The sequence below is a fragment of the Capricornis sumatraensis genome, chromosome 16, assembly GCF_032405125.1.
Source record: "Capricornis sumatraensis isolate serow.1 chromosome 16, serow.2, whole genome shotgun sequence".
In the NCBI taxonomy this organism is placed as follows: Eukaryota; Metazoa; Chordata; class Mammalia; order Artiodactyla; family Bovidae; genus Capricornis; species Capricornis sumatraensis.
The window spans coordinates 78348660-78368003 of NC_091084.1; the positions used below are offsets into that span (position 1 = coordinate 78348660).

Consider the following 19344-nt stretch of genomic DNA (forward strand, 5'->3'; position numbering starts at 1 on the left):
AACTGCTCTTAACATGGATGTGACTACAAAACTCATAAATACACATACCCACAAACAATCATATTATACATGTTATTTTCTGGCTTGCTTTTGTTCTTAAGACATTGTGGACAGCTCCAGGTCTTCATTTTAAGTGGCTATCGAGTGTTCAGCTATATGGAAATTATTCAACCAATTTTCTGATGTTTTTGTGTCGTTATTTGCCACTGTTACTTATCCTTGTGTGTAAATCTGGCACAATCGTAGTTATTCCCTTAGGCCAAATTCCAAGCTGGGTAATTGCTGGGCCAGTAGGTATGCATATTTTAAATTTTAATACATACTGCAAAATTGCCTTCCAGAGTTTTATCTTTTTTTTAAAAAAATACCAGTATGGAGCTTAGTCAGCAATACAGAAGAGCTCCAGGTCCCTCCCTCCAGCCCCCCCACCCCCCCTGGTCCCTGGTCCCTCACCAACACTGGTTATGTTCTCTGGTTTATTACAGTAACTTTTTCAGAAAGGCTCACTCAAAAAACAAAACAAAAACGAAAATCAGAGCACGAACTAGTGAGCTTGACTGTATAATAGGGTGATGCTGCTGATCTGTATTTACTCAGAGAAATTCCTACAAGTTGCTTGAGCAGGATCCTGTGATACTTTTAGATGGTATAAAAGCGAGTAACTTCACGGGTTTAGACCGTTAAGCTTCAGTGTTTGTGAACAGGATCTGACGTGCTGTATAATCTAAGGCTAGGGAAGAAGCGTCTTGGAGATACACGCAGGGAACAAAGCACAGTATTGAGCCGTTTTGATCTAATGAGTCTGTTTTTCTTTCAAAATAGGAAAGATGCAAAGAACAATGAGGTGACCTTTTCTCAAATTAAGTAAGTCTCTACATTTATGAGCCTTAAGACATTTAACCCCCCAATCTGTTCAGTGACTATTTTGAGATTTTTTTTTTTTGATGGGAACCGCTGCCATTTTTCCAGATTGACACGTTTGGACCTGATCGTGCAGAAGTTCTTATTAGCGTTGTTATCCTGCAAGGACCCATGTTTACTTGTCTCCCGAAGCTGGCTTCCTTGCCACGTTCTACCATGCCAAGTAGAACTATACTTGCCGTATTCTACCAATAAATATATATTTTGTGATTAAAAACATGGTTATTCAAGGTCTAGGAGGAGAGAACTTGCTCAGAGTCAGGAAGCCACTCAGTTATATAACAGGGTCTAGAAGTCAGATTTCCTGATTCACATTTCAGTGTTTTGTGAATTACGTGACAGTGAACCTCCCCCAAACACCCCCTGCCCTTATCCTATAGGTTTTCTTCTTTGGGGAAAATCTCTGGAGTTATGGTTGAGTCATTTTTTTTTTTTCCTAATTGTCTTTTTTTTTTTTTTTTCCTTTGCTTTTCTACGGTGAAGACCTAAAAGGTGAGTACACAGTTTGCTTTTTAAAAAATAAGTTGCACGTTTCTATCTTGAGTGTGAACTTGATTGAATGCAGCCAATTCTGACACGTTGCTTTTTCCCCTAGATCCAAGTTAATCAAAGTGGAGAATTTTGAGGCCTACTTCAAGAAACAGCAAGCTGACTCCAACTGTGGGTTTGCAGAAGAATATGAAGTATGTGCCTGTTGAGTGTCGTAGTTTTATTTGCTTTATGTTTTTCCTGAAAGTTGGGAAGCTGCCTGTTTCTGTTTTATGGTGGAGCTTTGGGTAAGAGGTAGCCCTCTTCGAGGAAAGAGAGAAGGTTTTTTTTTTTTGCCATGCTGCATGGCATACGGGACCTTAGTTCCCCAATCAGGGATTGAACCCATGGCTCCTGCAGTGGAAGCGCCGGAGTCTTAACCACTGGACTGCCGGGGAAGTCTCCTGCCTCCATCTTTACGTGTCTTCCTTATGTGACTCTATCTCAGTGTCTTTTCTCTTCTTATAAAGGTATCAGGGATTTCCCTGGTGGTCCAGTGGCTAGGACTCTGTTCTCCCGGTGCGGGGGGCCCAGGTTCAATCCCTGAGCAGGGAAGTGGGTCCCACATGCTGCCGCTAGGAGTTTACATGCCGCAACTAAAGATCCTTCATGCCGCAAATAAAAACAGACCCTGCGTGCTGCAACTAAGACCTGGAATAACCAAAAAAAAAAAAAAAAAAAAAAAGACATCAGTGATACTGGATTAAGGGCCCCGCTCTCTACAGTATGACCTCATCTTATCTTGATTTACATCCACAAAAGCTGTAATTTCCAGCCAGGCTGTGTTCACAGGTACCAGGGCTGAGAGCTGCTATGTCTTTCTGGGGATGCAGTGTTACCCGTAACATCTCTGCATCCCTGCTTTATTCTGCTCTGCTCTTTGTGCTGTGTGAGTACTGTCTGGACACGGAGTGAATGAGCGGTTCTTATGGTCTGCCTTCAGGATCTGAAGCTTGTTGGAATTAACCTGCCTAAGTATGCAGCTGAACTGGCTGAGAACAGAGGAAAGAATCGCTATAACAACGTTCTGCCCTGTAAGTTGTGTTTCCCACATCTTCCCTTTTTCACCCTATCTTAGACATCACGTCTCTTAAGAGCAGGGGGCAGAGGAGTCAGGATACTAACCAGCCACTCCCACAGCCATCCATCAGTCACCTACTGTGTGCTCAGCACCGTGTTTAGGGGTAAGCCGTTGGATTCAGCCTCACAATAGCCTTACAGAATAGGTAGTAAGATAGTCTGCAAAAAAAAAAAAAAAAAAAAGCAGCACAGAGTGGCTGAGTGATTTGTCTGAAGTCCCACTGAGAGCCATGGTGGGACCAGACTTGGACTGGATCTGGCCGTTTCCTGCAGGGAAAGGGCCACACTCCGTGCTTTGAGCCCCTTTGCTCTCAGAGCTCGTCTATGCCCCTTTATTCCGACATAAACACAGTTCTGGAACCAAAGGGGAGCCGGTGGAGGACAAGCGGGGAGCGACACTTTCTGCTTGTCCAGACATGTCTCTGGCTGGCTGAGTACACTCCGTGGCTAGATGTGAATTATATTTGGATTCATCCCTGTTTTTGAGGATTGACAATGTCTGTAGCCTCACAGGAACAACAACACATCAGTTTACTCTGTGAGTTTGTTTCTGTTTTGTAAATAAGTTCATTTGCGTCATATTTGAGATTCCACACATACCACTTATAGTAGTCTTAGGCACTCAATTTATTTTTGCATTTGGGACTATCTTTTTATAACAACTTTTAAATGAGAATAGGGAAAGCGTGAAAGGCTTAACTTTCTACCCTGAGGATCTACCCTGCCGTAGTGGAAAGGGCACTGGATTTGAATTCTGGCTGCCACTCACCAGATGAAAGAGCTTGGAAAAAAAATCACTTAACCTCTCTGACCTCAGTTTTCTCATCTGTAAAATGGGCACAGAAGCTCATAGGATGGTTATGAGGGATAAATAACTATGCAGGGCCTTCCCTGGCTTGTGGCATACACCCAAGGAAGAAAGTAGTTGGTTTCATCTAGAAGGTGGTCTGGAGTGGTTCAGAGCTTGGGCGGTGCCAGACTGTCAAGGTTAGAACCCTGGCTCTGACACTTACTAGCTCTGCCCAGGAATCATGCAACTTCTCTGTGCCACGGTCATATCTGCTGACGGCGGGAATGCAGTAAGGCTGTGGATCTAAAATGCTGAGCCACGTAGCGTCAAGGTGTGATGGAGCCCCTGCGTTGCCGTTTTGCACTTGTTTCTCGGTTCTGAGATGAAATATTCTCTTCCGTATCCTAACGTGGAAATCTTCTCTTTGAATGTCACAGATGACATTTCCCGCGTCAAACTTTCAGTTCAGACCCATTCGACTGACGACTACATCAACGCCAACTACATGCCTGTGAGTGGGGAGCGGGGCTCGCGTGCTGGAGGAGGTCCTCGGGCTCCTCCTCCATCTCTTTGAGATCGACCCTGTGCTGCTCTCCGTTTTCTAGGGCTACCATTCCAAAGAAGATTTCATCGCCACGCAAGGACCTCTGCCCAACACTCTGAAAGATTTTTGGCGTATGGTTTGGGAGAAAAATGTCTATGCCATTGTCATGCTGACCAAATGTGTTGAACAGGGAAGGGTACGTAATTTTTGCTGTGATTCAGCTCAGTTCATTCATTCATAGTTACTGTGGTGGAGGGTGTTTTAAAACCTATTTTTTAAAAAAAGACACTCCCCCAAGCATTAGCACTTCTATTCTTAGAAATGTGTTTTTTGTCTTTTTTTCCTCTAAAAGTTTTAAAAAAAGGCTAAAAAAAAAATCTGTGTTATTGTTACCTTCTGTATGGAGAGAAGAATGTTCTCTATACATTAAGTCATTGCTGCTGGAGTTAATAGACATCAAGATTTGGGTTAGTGCCGCAAAAGAACTTTGTGCGACTCCATCCTTCATCAGCTCCGTGTTAATGCATTGTTTTGGTCATGCCCCGTGGCTTGTGGCATCTTAGTTCCCTGACCAGGGATTGAACCCATGCCTCCTGCATTGGAAGCACAGCGGCATAACCCCTGTGCCACAGGGAAGTCCCCATCAGCTCTGTGAATGGGTGCAAGCCTGTCTTGTCCCCGAGCAACCAGCTGCACCTGTGAGATGACCAATATGAATGATTCAGTGATTTTCAAACTGAGTTTTTAACATCGGAACCCTTTCTTTCTGCAAAATTTCCAACTTATCTCCCGATAAGTCTCAGCAGTTCCCTCTCCCCTGTGTTGGCCTGGAATCCCCCCATCAAACACAAGATTTCTTCTAGTGATAAAATCCCTCGGCTTCCCTAGTGGCTCAGATGGTGAAGAATCTGCCTGAAATGCAGCGGACCTAGGTTCAATTCCTGGATTGGGAAGACTCCCTGGAGAAGGGCATGGCAACCTACTCCAGTATCCTCCTTGGAAAATCCCATGGATAGAGGAGCCTGGCAGGCTGCAGTCCATGGGGTTGCAAAGAGTCGGACACCACTGAATGACTTTCACTTTCACCTTTCCACAAATAAACCAAGGGGAATTGAAAACCTTGGGCTAAATTCAGAAAAGTCCGTGCCTGAGGAATAGGACCTCGTGTGCTCTGTGAGTCTTTTCATGTAGGTCTGTTACTTGAAGAATAGGGTGGGAGTCAAGTCCCTAAGCCCATGGTTCCCATTAACGTGCCTCGGAGTCACCTGGAGGGTTTCCAGGTTTCCTGGAGGGTTTCCGCCTGCAGTGTCTCTGGTGGACCCCAGAGCTGCGTTTCTGCCAGTTCCTGGTGCTCCTGCTCCAGGGTGCTCGCACTATCCTGGGGAGAGTGGGAACCTGACAGGCATCATTTCTCTCCGTGTTCTTTTCTTTCACTTTAATTGAGCAGATGTGTGTCCGGCCCCAAGTGTGTATGTAAGGCTCTGTGCTGGGGGTTGGGGATGGAGGAGGCAGAGGTAACAAAGAGCAATTAGAGATAGTTCCCACCTTCGCTTTATTTGTGATGCAGAAGGTTGGGTTCTGTACCTGCTTCTGACGTTAGAGCAGGTTATTATGCAAATGAAAGGCCACTGCTTATTTGTGTGCAAATAAGCTTTATGGTGCTGTTGAACCCAAGGCTTCACACGTGGAACATTCTCCTAAATATCTGTTGGATAAATGAAAACAGCATAGTTAATGGAGAGCAAGACAAATTTAAATGGGCCCTTGTTCATTTTTAAAGAAAAAATTAATTAACTTTTGTCTGTGCTGGGTCTTCGTTGTGGCTCATGGGCTCAGTCGTTGCGGCTCGAGGGCCCCCGTTCATCTTACATTGGGAGGGAAGTGGATGTTAATGACTAAGTGAGAGAAGGGAGCCTATATTATTGTTGTTCAGATGCTAGGTTGTGCCTGACTCTTTGCGACCCCATGAACTGCAGCACGCCTGGCTTCCCCTGTCCTTCACTATCTCCCAGAGTTTGCTCAAATTCATGCCCATTGAGTCGGTGTGTGAAAAGTGTGAAAGTGAAAGTCGCTCAGTTGTGTCCGACTCTTTGGCAACCGCATGGACTGTAGCCCACCAGGCTCCTCTGTGGATGGAATTCTCCAGCCCAGAATGCTAGAGAGAGTAGCCTCTCCCTTTTCCAAGGGATCTTCCCAACCCACGAATTGAACTGGGGTCTCCTGCACTGCAGGTGAATTCTTTACCAGCTGAACGAGTTGATGATACCATCCAACCATCTCATCCTCTCTCGCCCACTCTCTTCCTGTTCTCAATCTTTCCCAGCGTTAGGGTCTTTTCCAGTGAGTTGGCTCTTCACATTAGGTGGCCAAAGTTTTGGAGCTTCAGCATCAGTCCTTCCAGTGAATATTCAGGGTTGATTTCCTTTAGAAATGACTGGTACTAGATTCTCCATATATGTTATTTTTCCCTCTAACAACCCTGGGAGATGTTACTATTTTATAGACGGGGAAACTAAAGCTTAGAGTTTAAGAACTTGCCCACAAGTTAGCAATGTAAATCTAGCTGGAAAGAGACCAACTTAGGCAAAAACTCCACGCCAGTGTATTCCCCAGTCCCGTGTTCTTTCTTGGAGCAGTGGTCCAGAAGCCGGGATTTTTTTTTTGGCATCAACCAATAAAATTTATTTAGTGTATCATTTGGCAAAGTTACTAATATCATGAACAACTTAAATTATTGGTTTTCAATTGGTTTCAACAAAGAGAAAAATTACATCAAAATCAATATGTCTTTTAACATGAATTAACTCAAAAAATGTCAGCAGTGAACCTTACTCTTTCATGAAGAAAATGAAATGGCATAGTTTAGTGTTTCCTTCTCAGCTTTCACCAAGTGCTGACATCAGGTACCATTTAAGTCAGTTTCTTATCTGAGTATGAGGTGTTATGTACTGTGCTTAGTTGCTCAGTCGTGTCCGACTCTGTGTGACCCCGTGGACTGCAGCCCGCTAGGCTCCTCTGGGGGGATTCTCCAGGCAAGAACACTGGAGTGGGTTGCCATGCCCTCCTCCAGGGGATCTTTCCGGCCCAGAGATCGAACCCAGGTCTCCTGCATTGCAGGCGGATGTTTTACTGTCTGAGCCAGCAGGGAAGCCCATGAGGTATTTCTGATTTTCTACAAATTAAGCGTTTTTAAAAAGCAGAAGCTGGGATTGTTTAATAAATACAGACCTCTGGGCCAGAGTTAGCATCTCTGGAGTTGAGAAGCAGGCATCAGGTTTTAAAGCAAAACAAACCTCTCATTTAAAAAAAAGTCAGTTACCAAGTAGGGATTCAGATACTTTCAGAGAGTGGTTGTTTCTTGATTTTTATTTCTGTTCACATTTTGACAGCCAGTGGACTGTCAAAGACCCCAGAATGATTTAATTTGATTTTTTTTTTTTTTTGGTGTCCATATTTGTGTTGGAGTTAGTGTATATCTAAAAGTCTTGAGAAAAGCTCTCATTTCTTCTGCATGTGGAGAAGTTTAGTTTAGTGAACAGCTGGTGGAAGGGCTGCTGTAGGGCTGGGGAACCAGGGGGGCACAGGGTGCCCTGTGAAGGAACAGTGGCTGCTCAGCTGTAAGTCAGTTTCTGTGTAGAAACGGGGGCTCAGTGTTGGCTAGGTCTTCTGATTTCTCAAGAGAGACCAGAAATCTAGATTTTTATAGGAAGACTCCCAAATTTATAAAGTTGGTAGGAATTGAAAACTAAAATACAAAATTTCAAGGGTCAGGCAGAACCCGCAAAAGGCTTGGATTCAGACTCTGATGCCTGGTTTTAATATCTCATCTCCTGTGAGGTTTCAGTGATGGCAGACAGTGTGATCTGAGTGTTTGCATTTTATTCTAGACCAAATGTGAGGAGTACTGGCCCTCCAAGCAGGCTCAGGATTACGGGGACATAGCTGTGGCAATGACGTCTGAAATTGTTCTTCCAGAATGGACCGTCAGAGACTTCACAGTGAAAAATGTAAGTAAGAAGTCAAGACGCATAGATCTCATATAAAATTAGTATAAATTACTTTTGGGGTGACACTTTTAGGTTGATATTGATATAAATCTTTTTTTTTTAATGCATCAGGAGAATATTTTCGCTTTCTTCTTTATAGAATGTAACAATCTGTATCTGCATACTCTAATGCAACCTGTTGGCTTTGCTTGGTTGAGAGTTTCGTAAATTATTCTTTTTTTTAATTTAAATTTTATTTTTTTACTTTACAATACTGTATTGGTTTTGCCATACATTGACATGAATCCACCACAGGTGTAAATTATTCTTAAATGAATCTTAGGAGCATGGCTCAGCATCTTTAACTTCTCTTCTTCCCCTTCCAGGTGACCTGCTTATAGAGTTTTTCTTACAGATCAAGGCCCTTTTGGATTGTTTGGTCGGAAATTTGACATCAGGAGTGTCCATTTGGTGTTGAAATAGTTTATGATGACAGTTACGTTAAGAGGAGTTCAGGACATGTCCATATGGTCTCCTTTCCCCTCAAAAGTTATGAAAACACATGCAATTAAATTGTGTAGGCATTCTAAGAAGTCAGTATATGTCCTTTTTATTTTTAAACGGTATTTAAAAATTGGATCACTGTCATGGGTGAGTCTGATATCTTTTGATGGCTGTGTAAATCAGTATAGCCCTCTATAGTTTATATCAAAGGCATAAAAATATCTGTTCCCCTTTGATCTGCTGGTTTCAAGCTTGAGAATCTGTCCTCGAGAAATAATCTGAAATCTAGGAGAAGCATTCTTCTTCTTTTTTTAAACATTTATTTATTTATGCGGCCGCACTGGGTCTGAGTTGCAGAATGCGGGATCTAGTTCCCTGACCAGGGGTCGAAACCCAGGCCCACTGCATTGGAAGCGTGGAGTCTTAGCCACTGAAGCACCAGGGAGTCCCTGATATATATCTATATTAAAAAAGAAAATAAATATGCTTCAAAGTGTAGTTGTCATTGAGCAAATGCCTGCCGTCCAGATGTAGTACACACAGATGAGGTCAGTCCCCAGGTGTAGGCATAGTGAGTACAGTTGACTCAGGAACGGGAATGGTTCAGCCAGGGCAGAGTTCTGATAATTAAAGGTATGTGCTTTGGTCCACTGTGGGAAGGCAGTCTGTGTCATAACTAACTCTGTTACAATGAGCTTCACTTTCTATTGTCTATCTGAAGTTGAAATAGATGTCTTTTTTGGGAGGGAGTCCTTCCTCAAACCCCTACAGTTCTAAATATTTACTTGATGCTTGCTGTTTGCTTATCACTTTATTAAATTCTTTGGAAAGTGAAAGTTGCTCAGTCACTTCCAACTCTTGGCAACCCCATGGACTGTACAGTCCATGGAATTCTCCAAGCCGGAGTACTGGAGTGGGTAGGTTTTCCTTCCTCCAGAGGATCTTCCCAACCCAGGGATAGAATCCAGGTCTCCCACATTGCAAGTGGATTCTTTACCATCTGAGCCACAGGGGAAGCCCAGGAATACTGGAGTGGGTAGCCTATCCCTTTCTCCAGCGGATCTTCCTGACTCAGGAATTGAACCAGGGTCTCCTGCATTGCCCCTGGAGAAGGAAATGGCAACCCACTCCAGTACTCTTGCTTGGAGAATTCCATAGACAGAGGAGCCTGGTGGGCTCAGTTCATGGGATCGCAAAGAGTTGGACACGACTGTGTGACTAACTTTCAACTTTCTCCTGCATTGCAGGCAGATTCTTCACCAACTGAGCTATCAGGGAAGCCTAAATTCTTTGGAAGACATGTGAATTATGAGACAGTTCTTGCCCTGAAGGCACTGGTTATCATAGTTACATTTGCATAAATTTATTTCTGGCTGGTGACCTTCCCCCTGGGGCTCAGGGATGGCGGTTTATGAAGCTCTGAGGAGGTGTAGGTGTAAGAGTGTGAGTGCACTATTGGCACAGGACTGTGGTAAAAAGGGAAGATTCTGAACTCAAAACTGAAGGATATGAGATTTCTGCCTCTGAGCTGAGTGTCAGCGATTGTCACTTCACAATTTGGAAAGTCTGTTTCCCCTTCTTAGAAGGGAGATAATAAGCCCTCCTGCTTGGCATGTTATTTGGATTTGCAGTCCGTGCAAGCACTTATTAGCTATTTTACCAGCGTACAATTCTAATTTGTAGTCACAACCACGTCTGAGCTGCTTTTCAGCTGCACCACGCAGTTCCGCCTTCAGGTGTGGCTCGATCTAGCTCGCCTTTCTCTCTGGCTCTAACCTCGTTTCTTGGTGTTTAGACTCCGACAAGTGAGAGTCACCCTCTGCGTCAGTTCCACTTCACCTCCTGGCCTGACCACGGTGTTCCTGACGCCACCGATCTGCTCATCAACTTCCGCTACCTTGTTCGTGACTACATGAAGCAGAGTCCTCCTGAGTCGCCAGTACTGGTGCATTGCAGGTATGCATGTGTGACAGATTTCAAAAGTAATCATAAATACGGACACTTCGGAAAAAAGAAGAAAGCCTGAGAGGGATGCAGTAGGTATTTATAAGTTCAAGAAGGTTTGGATATGGGACAATGGATTTATTCCCTAAACCTTGAGACTTTAGAACGGGGATTGGCAAACGATGGCCTATGGGTCAGATTTGGTCAGCTAACTGTATTTTAAAAAGCATTGTAACGTATTTTATTTCCTATTTATAATATTTCCCTTTGAGATATTTCAACCTTACAAAAATGCAGAAAATAATTTAACAAAGCTCAGCATGACACCATATATGTTTCTTTTTGTTAATAATGCATTACAGGTATAATTAAAATCTCTACTTACTAGCCTCCTATCCCACTCTCCTTCTTACACAGGTGAACATTTGGTCCTAAAGTTGCTCTGTATTATTCCCTTGCATGCTTTTATATTTTATTGCATGTGTAGGTAACTCTATTGTTTTATATAGTTTTAAACTTTTACTAGATTTTATAATGTATAAATTATTCTGCAGCCTGTTTTCTTTAGCATTTTGGTTTGCTGTTTAACGGTGTTGAGATACATAATTCTAGTTCATTTTATTTACTTAAAAATATGTTTTCCACATATAAAAACTGTCCGTAAATGAATGTATACAACCTGATAAGTTTGGAGATGAGTATACGTCCATGAAGCCATCACCACAATCTATTTGGCTGCCTGTTTTCATCAATAAAGTTTTATTGGAACACAGCCATGTCCCTTTGGTTACATAGTTTCTATGGTTACTTTCACGCTGCAGTGGCAGGAGGAGTCTGCAAAGCTGATGATGTTTTACTTTCTGGTCCTTAAGAGAAAACTTTGCCACCCCCTCCTGCAGAACAACAATAGATTAGCTTTGGAGCTAAAGGAATTGATTCTGGGACAGAAGACGGGGGGACTTTGTTACCCTTTGAGAGTAACATTGAAATGGATGAAACTTGCCATCCTAGATACAGTGGCAACTTCAATGGGACTGAGATTAAAGACCTCTAACAAGGTGTTTTATTTGTGGCATCTGATTTGAAAGTAACTTTAGGACTTGGGTCCCAGTTCCAAGCTAGTATAGTCAGACTTGCTGAGGTTTTAATTAAGCCAGTGGCTAATGGTCCTGGCCTTGACCCTCAAAGCCTGATAGCTGGGGAGAGCAAGACACATGCGCAAATGGGGAAGTGGGAGTTTTACAGCAGAGGTGACCCATGCTCGGTGGTGCTAGTGGTTAAGAACCTGCCTTCCAACTCAGGAGGTACAGGAGACTCAGGTTCGATCCCTGGGTCAGGAAGATTCCCTGGAGGAGGGCATGGCAAGCCACTCCAGTATTCTTGCCTGGAGAATACCATGGACAGAGGAGCCTGGTGGGCTACAGTCCACGGGATCACAAAGAGTCAGACACGACTGGAGAGACTTAGCACACTCAACCCGTGCTGACCTGCTACTTTCCCCTTTTTTTCAGTGCTGGGGTGGGAAGGACGGGCACTTTCATTGCCATCGATCGTCTTATCCATCAGATAGAGAATGAGAGCACTGTGGACGTGTACGGCATCGTGTACGACCTTCGCATGCACAGGCCTTTAATGGTGCAAACAGAGGTGAGGCCCTTCCTGCCCGTGTTTTTTTTTTTTTTTTAAATTTATTTTTTTTTAATTTTAAAATCTTTAATTCTTACATGTGTTCCCAAACATGAACCCCCCTCCCACCTCCCTCCCCATAACATCTCTGTGGGTCATCCCCATGCACCAGCCCCAAGCATGCTGTATCCTGCGTCAGACATAGACTGGCGATTCAATTCTTACATGATAGTATACATGATAGAATGCCATTCTCCGAAATCATCCCACCCTCTCCCTCTCCCTCTGAGTCCAAAAGTCCGTTATACACAGCTGTGTCTTTTTTCCTGTCTTGCATACAGGGTCGTCATTGCCATCTTTCTAAATTCCATATATATGTGTTAGTATACTATATTGGTGTTTTTCTTTCTGGCTTACTTCACTCTGTATAATCGGCTCCAGTTTCATCCATCTCATCAGAACTGATTCAAATGAATTCTTTTTAACGGCTGAGTAATACTCCATTGTGTACATGTACCACAGCTTTCTTATCCATTCATCTGCTGATGGACATCTGGGTTGTTTCCATGTCCTGGCTATTATAAACAGTGCTGCGATGAACATTGGGGTACATGTGTCTCTTTCAATTCTGGTTTCCTCGGTGTGTATGCCCAGCAGTGGGATTGCTGGGTCATAAGGTAGTTCTATTTGCAATTTTTTAAGGAATCTCCACACTGTTCTCCATAGTGGCTGTACTAGTTTGCATTCCCACCAACAGTGTAGGAGGGTTCCCTTTTCTCCACACCCTCTCCAGCATTTATTGCTTGCAGATTTTTGGATCGCAGCCATTCTGACTGGTGTGAAGTGGTACCTCATTGTGGTTTTGATTTGCATTTCTCCAACAATGAGTGATGTTGAGCATCTTTTCATGTGTTTGTTAGCCATCCGTATGTCTTCTTTGGAGAAATGTCTATTTAGTTCTTTGGCCCATTTTTTGATTGGGTCGTTTATTTTTCTGGAGTTGAGCTGCATAAGTTGCTTGTATATTTTTGAGATTAGTTGTTTGTCAGTTGCTTCATTTGCTATTATTTTCTCCCATTCCGAAGGCTGTCTTTTCACCTTGCTTGTATTTTCCTTTGTTGTGCAGAAGCTTTTAATTTTAATTAGATCCCATTTGTTTATTTTTGCTTTTATTTCCAGAATTCTAGGAGGTGGATCGTAGAGGATCCTGCTGTGATTTATGTCTGAGAGTGTTTTGCCTATGTTCTCCTCTAGGAGTTTTACAGTTTCTGGTCTTACATTTAGATCTTTAATCCATTTTGAGTTTATTTTTGTGTGCGGTGTTAGAAAGTGATCTAGTTTCATTCTTTTACAAGTGGTTGACCAGTTTTCCCAGCACCACTTGTTAAAGAGATTGTCTTTACTCCATTGTATATTCTTGCCTCCTTTGTCAAAGATAAGGTGTCCATATGTGTGTGGATTTATCTCTGGGCTTTCTATTTTGTTCCGTTGATCTATATGTCTGTCTTTGTGCCAGTACCATACTGTTTTGATGACTGTGGCTTTGTAGTAGAGCCTGAAGTCAGGCAAGTTGATTCCTCCAGTTCCATTCTTCTTTCTCAAGATTGCTTTGGCAATTCGAGGTTTTTTGTATTTCTATACAAATCTTGAAATTATTTGTTCTAGTTCTGTGAGAAATATGGCTGGTAGCTTGATAGGGATTGCATTGAATTTGTAAATAGCTTTGGGTAGTATACTCATTTTCACTATATTGATTCTTCCAATCCATGAACATGGTATATTTCTCCATCTATTAGTGTCCTCTTTGATTTCTTTCCGTGTTTTTTTTAAAATAAAAATTTAATTAATTTATTTAAATTGGAGTATAATTGCTTTACAGTGTAAGTTTCTGGTGTACGATAATGTGAATCAGCTCTATGTATTCCCTGAAATGTTCCAGATAAACAGCATGCTCAAGGCGTGTTCTCAACAAGGGAATTGGGACATAGCCCTCCTCAAAGCTGTCAGGGTGAAGGCATCCTGACCAGGATAGAGCAGAATACTAATCTGGTGTCAGGCCGTCACCCTGAACCAGTTTAGAACTCTGGGAAGAGGTGCTGTGTTTCTGAGTCCAGCAGAGAATGTTCTAGAGGCCTTGGGTACATTGTGTGCTGTGGGGTGAGCAGGTGGCTGGGGTGGAAAGAGTGGAGTCGCCTCCTGTGTTGGTTGGTAGAGAGATCTTCTTTTTTCTGCTCTAATTATATGGAGTCATAGTTCTTCATCTTTTAGATTTTGGGAAGCACAGAAATCTTATGCCCGTTTACAGATGTTCTCATCCCTTTTTAAAATATTTTGAAAATTGCATAAATTTGTTCATATCAAAAAACTTAGTGCAGGATTATATAGAGGACATATTTCTTTTTTGCCTTTTCTTTTCCATTTCCGGGCCCTAGAGGTAGTTAGTGTTTACAGTCTGCATAGCTCCAGTACTTTGGCCAGCTGATGTGAAAAGCTGACTCACTGGAAAAGACCCTGATGCTGGGAAAGATTGAAGGTGGGAGGAGAAGGGGATGACAGAGGATGAGATGGTTGGATGGCGTCACTGACTCAATGGACATGAGTTTGAGCGACTTGTGTTAGTGACTTGGTTATTTCATTTAGTATAATGTCCTCAAGTTCATTCATGTTTTAGCATATTGCAAATGTTTCTTCCTAGAGCATGTTTGAAAAACTGGAAACTATTTTATATATAATGCTGTCCCATGATTTTTTTCCCTCTTAAAGTTTGTGGCTGTCTTTCAGCAAACACCTCTTCTTCTTTTTAATGGCTACCGGCAGATTTTGATGTGCTTGTCTGAAGGGTGGGGATCCTGATCATAGCCCCAATCTCTACACCACCACCCCCCCACCATCGAAGGGTAGGAGCCCCCGGCTCAACCCTGATCAGCCACTTTTATTTCACCCCTTTCGTTGAGAATCACAGTTTACTCCATATTCTTCACATCCTCCGTAGCAACTGTTGGGCATTTTGGTGAATGAATATGCACGTGTCTTAGCTCCTCCACATATTGTCTTTGCCCTTCCTTAAGATTCTGGTACTTCTTGAGGAGCCGAGCTGTGTGTGGGGTGCACCCCTCTGGTTGATACTCGTTAGTGACGAGAGCCTTGCTACCTCTAGTTTCAGATTTCCCCACTATGTAATTACTCCTTGACCACGTGAACTTGGAGTGTCCGCTTGCGGGGTGGTGAGTGGGGTTGGAGGGTGGGAATCTGAGAAAACCTTGGATGCTAATCTTTGGTGCTCCTTTTTTTTTTCCTCTTTCTTTTTCTAACAGGACCAGTATGTTTTCCTCAATCAGTGTGTTTTGGATATTATCAGATCCCAGAAGGACTCAAAAGTGGATCTTATCTACCAGAACACAACTGCGATGACAATCTATGAGAACCTTGCGCCCATAACCACGTTTGGAAAGACAAATGGTTACATCGCCTGATTCCAAAGGAAACCCTTTCTGGAGTTAACCAGACCGTCACACCCACAGCAGAGGAAAATGCCCCGATGTTGACATGTTTTTATATGTCTAATATCCTAATTCTTTGTTCTGTTTTGTTAGAACTAATTTGAGAGTGTGAAGCTGCACGTGTAAAGCGTGACAGATGAGAGGCTGGGGCTGTCAGGGGCTGTGGATGGCGGGTGAGCAAATCAACTACATTCCTGATTACCAATGGGCTGAGTTCACTTTTTGTTTTTGTTTTTTTTTTCTCTTGAGAATTACAGAATACCAGGAAAAGTGAGCTATGATTTTTTTTTTTTCCTTTTACAAGACATTCTTTTTTAAAAAGACTATTTTCTATGATTCACACTCTAAAGCCAGGATTGTGTTGGGTTGAATATATTTTAAGTATCAGAGGTCTATTTTTACCTACTGTATCTTGGAATCTAGCTGATGGAAAATACATAATTGTGGATGATTATCACGTAGGGAGGGGTATGTGGTACCTCTTCCGCCTGTGTTTTCTATTTGAACATGTGCCTTTTCTGAATTATGCTTCCACAGGCAAAACTCAGTAGATATCTCTATTTTTGTACTGAATCTCATAATTGGACTATGTGGAATATTTAAACAGTAGTTTAGTATTGGAGGTTCAGCCTTCTCAGTAACATTCCGGTTCTCATTTGATTAGAGATCTCGCCTCCACCCCCCACTTCCCCGTCTCCTGTTTTGTGCTCCATTCTTTCGTTCCTTTTCCCCAAAGATGTTTCTGATGACCACATGTTCTGCCCACTGGTTGAGCAAGAGTGGAAACTACATTATCATCTTGAAAATTTCGGGGGTGGGAGTCGGGTGAGCAGAGGAACCCTTCAGTGACACAGTAATCTTTTATTGTCCCTGTTTTATCCCCCGCCTCATTTCTGTATTTGGTAAGAAGGATTATTTAAAGGTGCAATATGTGACTTAGTGACTCATGATGCTCTAGGTTTTTAGTAACGTTTTACTCAGGTTGGCATTTTATGTGTCTCTGTGTGTCCGTGCACGTGTGTGTGTGTGTGTGTTTCTAAAACGTGTGGCAGTCTGTGAACACGTCCGTGTGAAAACGGTGTCAGATGAATCCCTTCTTAAAGTCTACTGGCTTTAGTCTGTATCTGCAGTGATACATACCCATATCTACTGTATATATATATACTAAACTCTTAAAACAGTCATTCCTTGGAATTGAGGTGTAAAAAGTTTGAATTTGTATCAAAGATGTAATTATTATTTTTAAAACCTCTTTTTCACTATACTGCTGCTGTAATTACTTTGATTTTTTTTTTTTAAATGTAGATTAATTTTTGTTTATTGTTATGTGGCTTTCAGGTGTGTATCCACCGAGAGTTTCCAAATCTATGTGGATTTATTTTATTGGTACATAATCTGTAAACTTCTCAAGGCATTAATTAACACGAAAGGATTTGTTTCTTGTTTTGTTTTATTTTATATTGTGGCTCAGGTTCTATTCTGAAGATGTATTAAGTTTCTCCTCCAATAAGCAATGAAGTATTCAAGGTCTTAGGAAGGATCGGTCAAGTCCCCAAGTCCTGTGGCTGTTCCCACAGTGACAAATCCTGCTGTAAGTGTAGGACGACGTGTCCTGTTGGAAATGGGAGTGGGGTCTGCTCTGAGAGCCCCGGTCACCCTGGGCCGCGCCCCGGTCACCCTGGGCCGCGGGAGCCCGGCTCCTGGCCCTGCGCCCTGGCTCGCTGGCACTTTGAGCACTGATGGGGCGCTCCGGAGGGGGACCACAGCGTACGGAGAGCCCTTGGGTCAGTGCCGGGCTCGAGGGCCACACGTCTTTTGTCTCCCTTTCCCTCTGAGGTACTGCAAGGAAGAGAGGAGAGGGCAGATGGTGTTGTGTTTTGGGAGAACCTTCCTTCCCAAGTGGAAATTGCACTTTTGGCTCTGTCCTTTGCTCTCTCTGTGGTGGAAAGCAGTTCATTCCGTGTCAGGCCCTTCGAGGAGCGGGCTGGCCAGGCGGGGCCGGGTCCTCTTTGTTCCTGTATCAGGGAAGCCCCGCCATCCTGGGCTGCTGAGTAAAGCTGGGTTTGGGGGATGGCTTCCAAGTCTTTCGCGCGGGTCCGCCCCTCTCGCGCCGATCTTGGAGAGCTCCCTAACTTCTTCAGGGCTCGCGGTCCCGGCGGCAGTTCCGGGGTCCCACCCCTTCCCACTCCAGTTTGCCAGGAAGCCACGCTGGTGGGTGGCGAGGTATCGTCAGGCCCCACGTAGGCATGCACCCTGCCCGCGTCACTGCTGCTGCCCTGGAGAAGTCGGGGGGAAGGACTTGACTCCAGAAATTCCTTTAAAAGATGAAACAACAATAATCAGAAACATATGGGGGTAAAAAATGCAAAGATCAGAAACCCTCCTCCCTTCCGCCTGAGATGAGCTTGGGAAATGGGCCGTAGCCCGGTCAGCCTCCCTCAGACGTCACCCCCGGTCCCGGGAGGAAGGCTTGCGGTGGCCAGGTCTGGCTTCCAAGTGGGCAGGTCACACGAAGGTCATTCACGATGCTTCTCCGCATCCTGAAGAGGCCTGGCGAAGGGCCAGGGGGCGGGGTGGGGGTGGTGGTGAGGGTATTTATAGCACAGTGATTGAAAAGGGAAGATTACCGTGTAAATATAGAGGACAGGCGGGCTGAGGGCTGGTCACAGAAGAGAGAAGGTTCTTTTGAGCTCCTGCCCCAAACCGTCCCAGGAGCGATGAGCTAAAATTGGAGTCCAGTGGAGTCACGGGGATGGCGTGATAACCCCTGCTTAGTATTTGACAAGTTTAGAAGTACGCCAGCCAGCGTGGGTTGAGCTGGTTTGAGGAATTTTGGCCTCTAAAATCTTCTTCCAAGAGCAAGGATGTTTTTGTCTGCAAAGTTAAATCTAGGGGTGGTTGGCAGCAGTGTGAAATGAGATGCAGGTCGGTTCCCTGTGGCCACGTGACAACCACCAGCTAGATTTTGGCATACTTGACCACTGGACGTGGGCATCACAGAGTTGGAGGCTCCTGGGGCTTGGGCCCGACTATGCAGCTGATTCACGTTTGCTTTTCATCTGGGGGTGGAAAAGCCTGGTTTCCTTTTGAAATGCTTGATTGCACTTGCTGAGCTAAACAGGCCTTGGTGACTGATGTTGATTTGCCTCCAAAGTCCAAGTTCTGAACTTTCAGAGTCTGTGTAGCAGTCGAGTATTCAATATACTGTAGCTTTCTATCCCCTCGGGGGCACCTGTGAATAGGATGTGTTAATGTGGACTCTAAAACTGTAATTTTCTTGTAACTATTTTGGAATGATGCATATTTCTAATGTTTGTTATACTTGTACAGAGTATTGCTGTTGGTTGCTTTTTCCCCCCTCTTTGGTTTGTTTTTTAAGGAAAAACATGGCCTGAAAAAAATTTTTTTAAAAAGACTTATAAATACCAAATATAAAAAATTGTCAACACATTGTGCCTCTGTTTGCTTGTCTTTCTGCCTCCTTACTTTACATCCACATCATATCATTTACCCAGCTGTTTATTGGCCTCTGTTCAGCTGGAGGATCCTTAACAAAAGCATGTTTCCCTTGGGATTTTTCCACATTGTTTTGGGGTGCTAGGGGCTGCTGTAACAAAGTACAGGATGCTGTGGGGCTTACATATTAAAAAAGGATCATCTTCCAGTCCTGGAGGCTAGACGTTCGAGATTGAGGTGTCAGCAGGTTGGTTTCCTCTGAGGCCACCCTGGCTGGTGGACGACCGTCTTCTCCCCGTGGGTTCTAATCTCCTCTTCTTACAAGGACACCAGGCACTGGGGATCACAGCCCATGCTAATGACCTCAGATGACCTGAATTACCTCTGAAGACTCTTATCTCCAAATAGAGTTGCATTGGGAGGCACTGGAGGTTAGGACTTTAGCATGTAAACTTTGGGGTCACA

The 19344-nt window shown here is 43.7% G+C and overlaps 1 protein-coding gene across 1 annotated transcript in view; it reads left to right on the top strand.

Annotated features, from left to right (window-relative positions):
• Positions 1-18844, top strand: part of PTPRJ (protein tyrosine phosphatase receptor type J) — a gene marked incomplete at its 5' end in the record, with an annotated part of 41564 nt that extends 22720 nt beyond the window's left edge. Inside the window, 10 exons of the mRNA XM_068988055.1 lie at positions 823-864; positions 1405-1413; positions 1517-1604; positions 2393-2483; positions 3757-3830; positions 3925-4059; positions 7751-7870; positions 10149-10309; positions 11809-11944; positions 15238-18844. Of these exons, the coding sequence (XP_068844156.1) occupies positions 823-864; positions 1405-1413; positions 1517-1604; positions 2393-2483; positions 3757-3830; positions 3925-4059; positions 7751-7870; positions 10149-10309; positions 11809-11944; positions 15238-15396 (1015 nt within the window). The remainder of the gene's footprint in view (positions 1-822; positions 865-1404; positions 1414-1516; positions 1605-2392; positions 2484-3756; positions 3831-3924; positions 4060-7750; positions 7871-10148; positions 10310-11808; positions 11945-15237) is intronic.
• Positions 18845-19344: the final 500 nt, after the last annotated feature.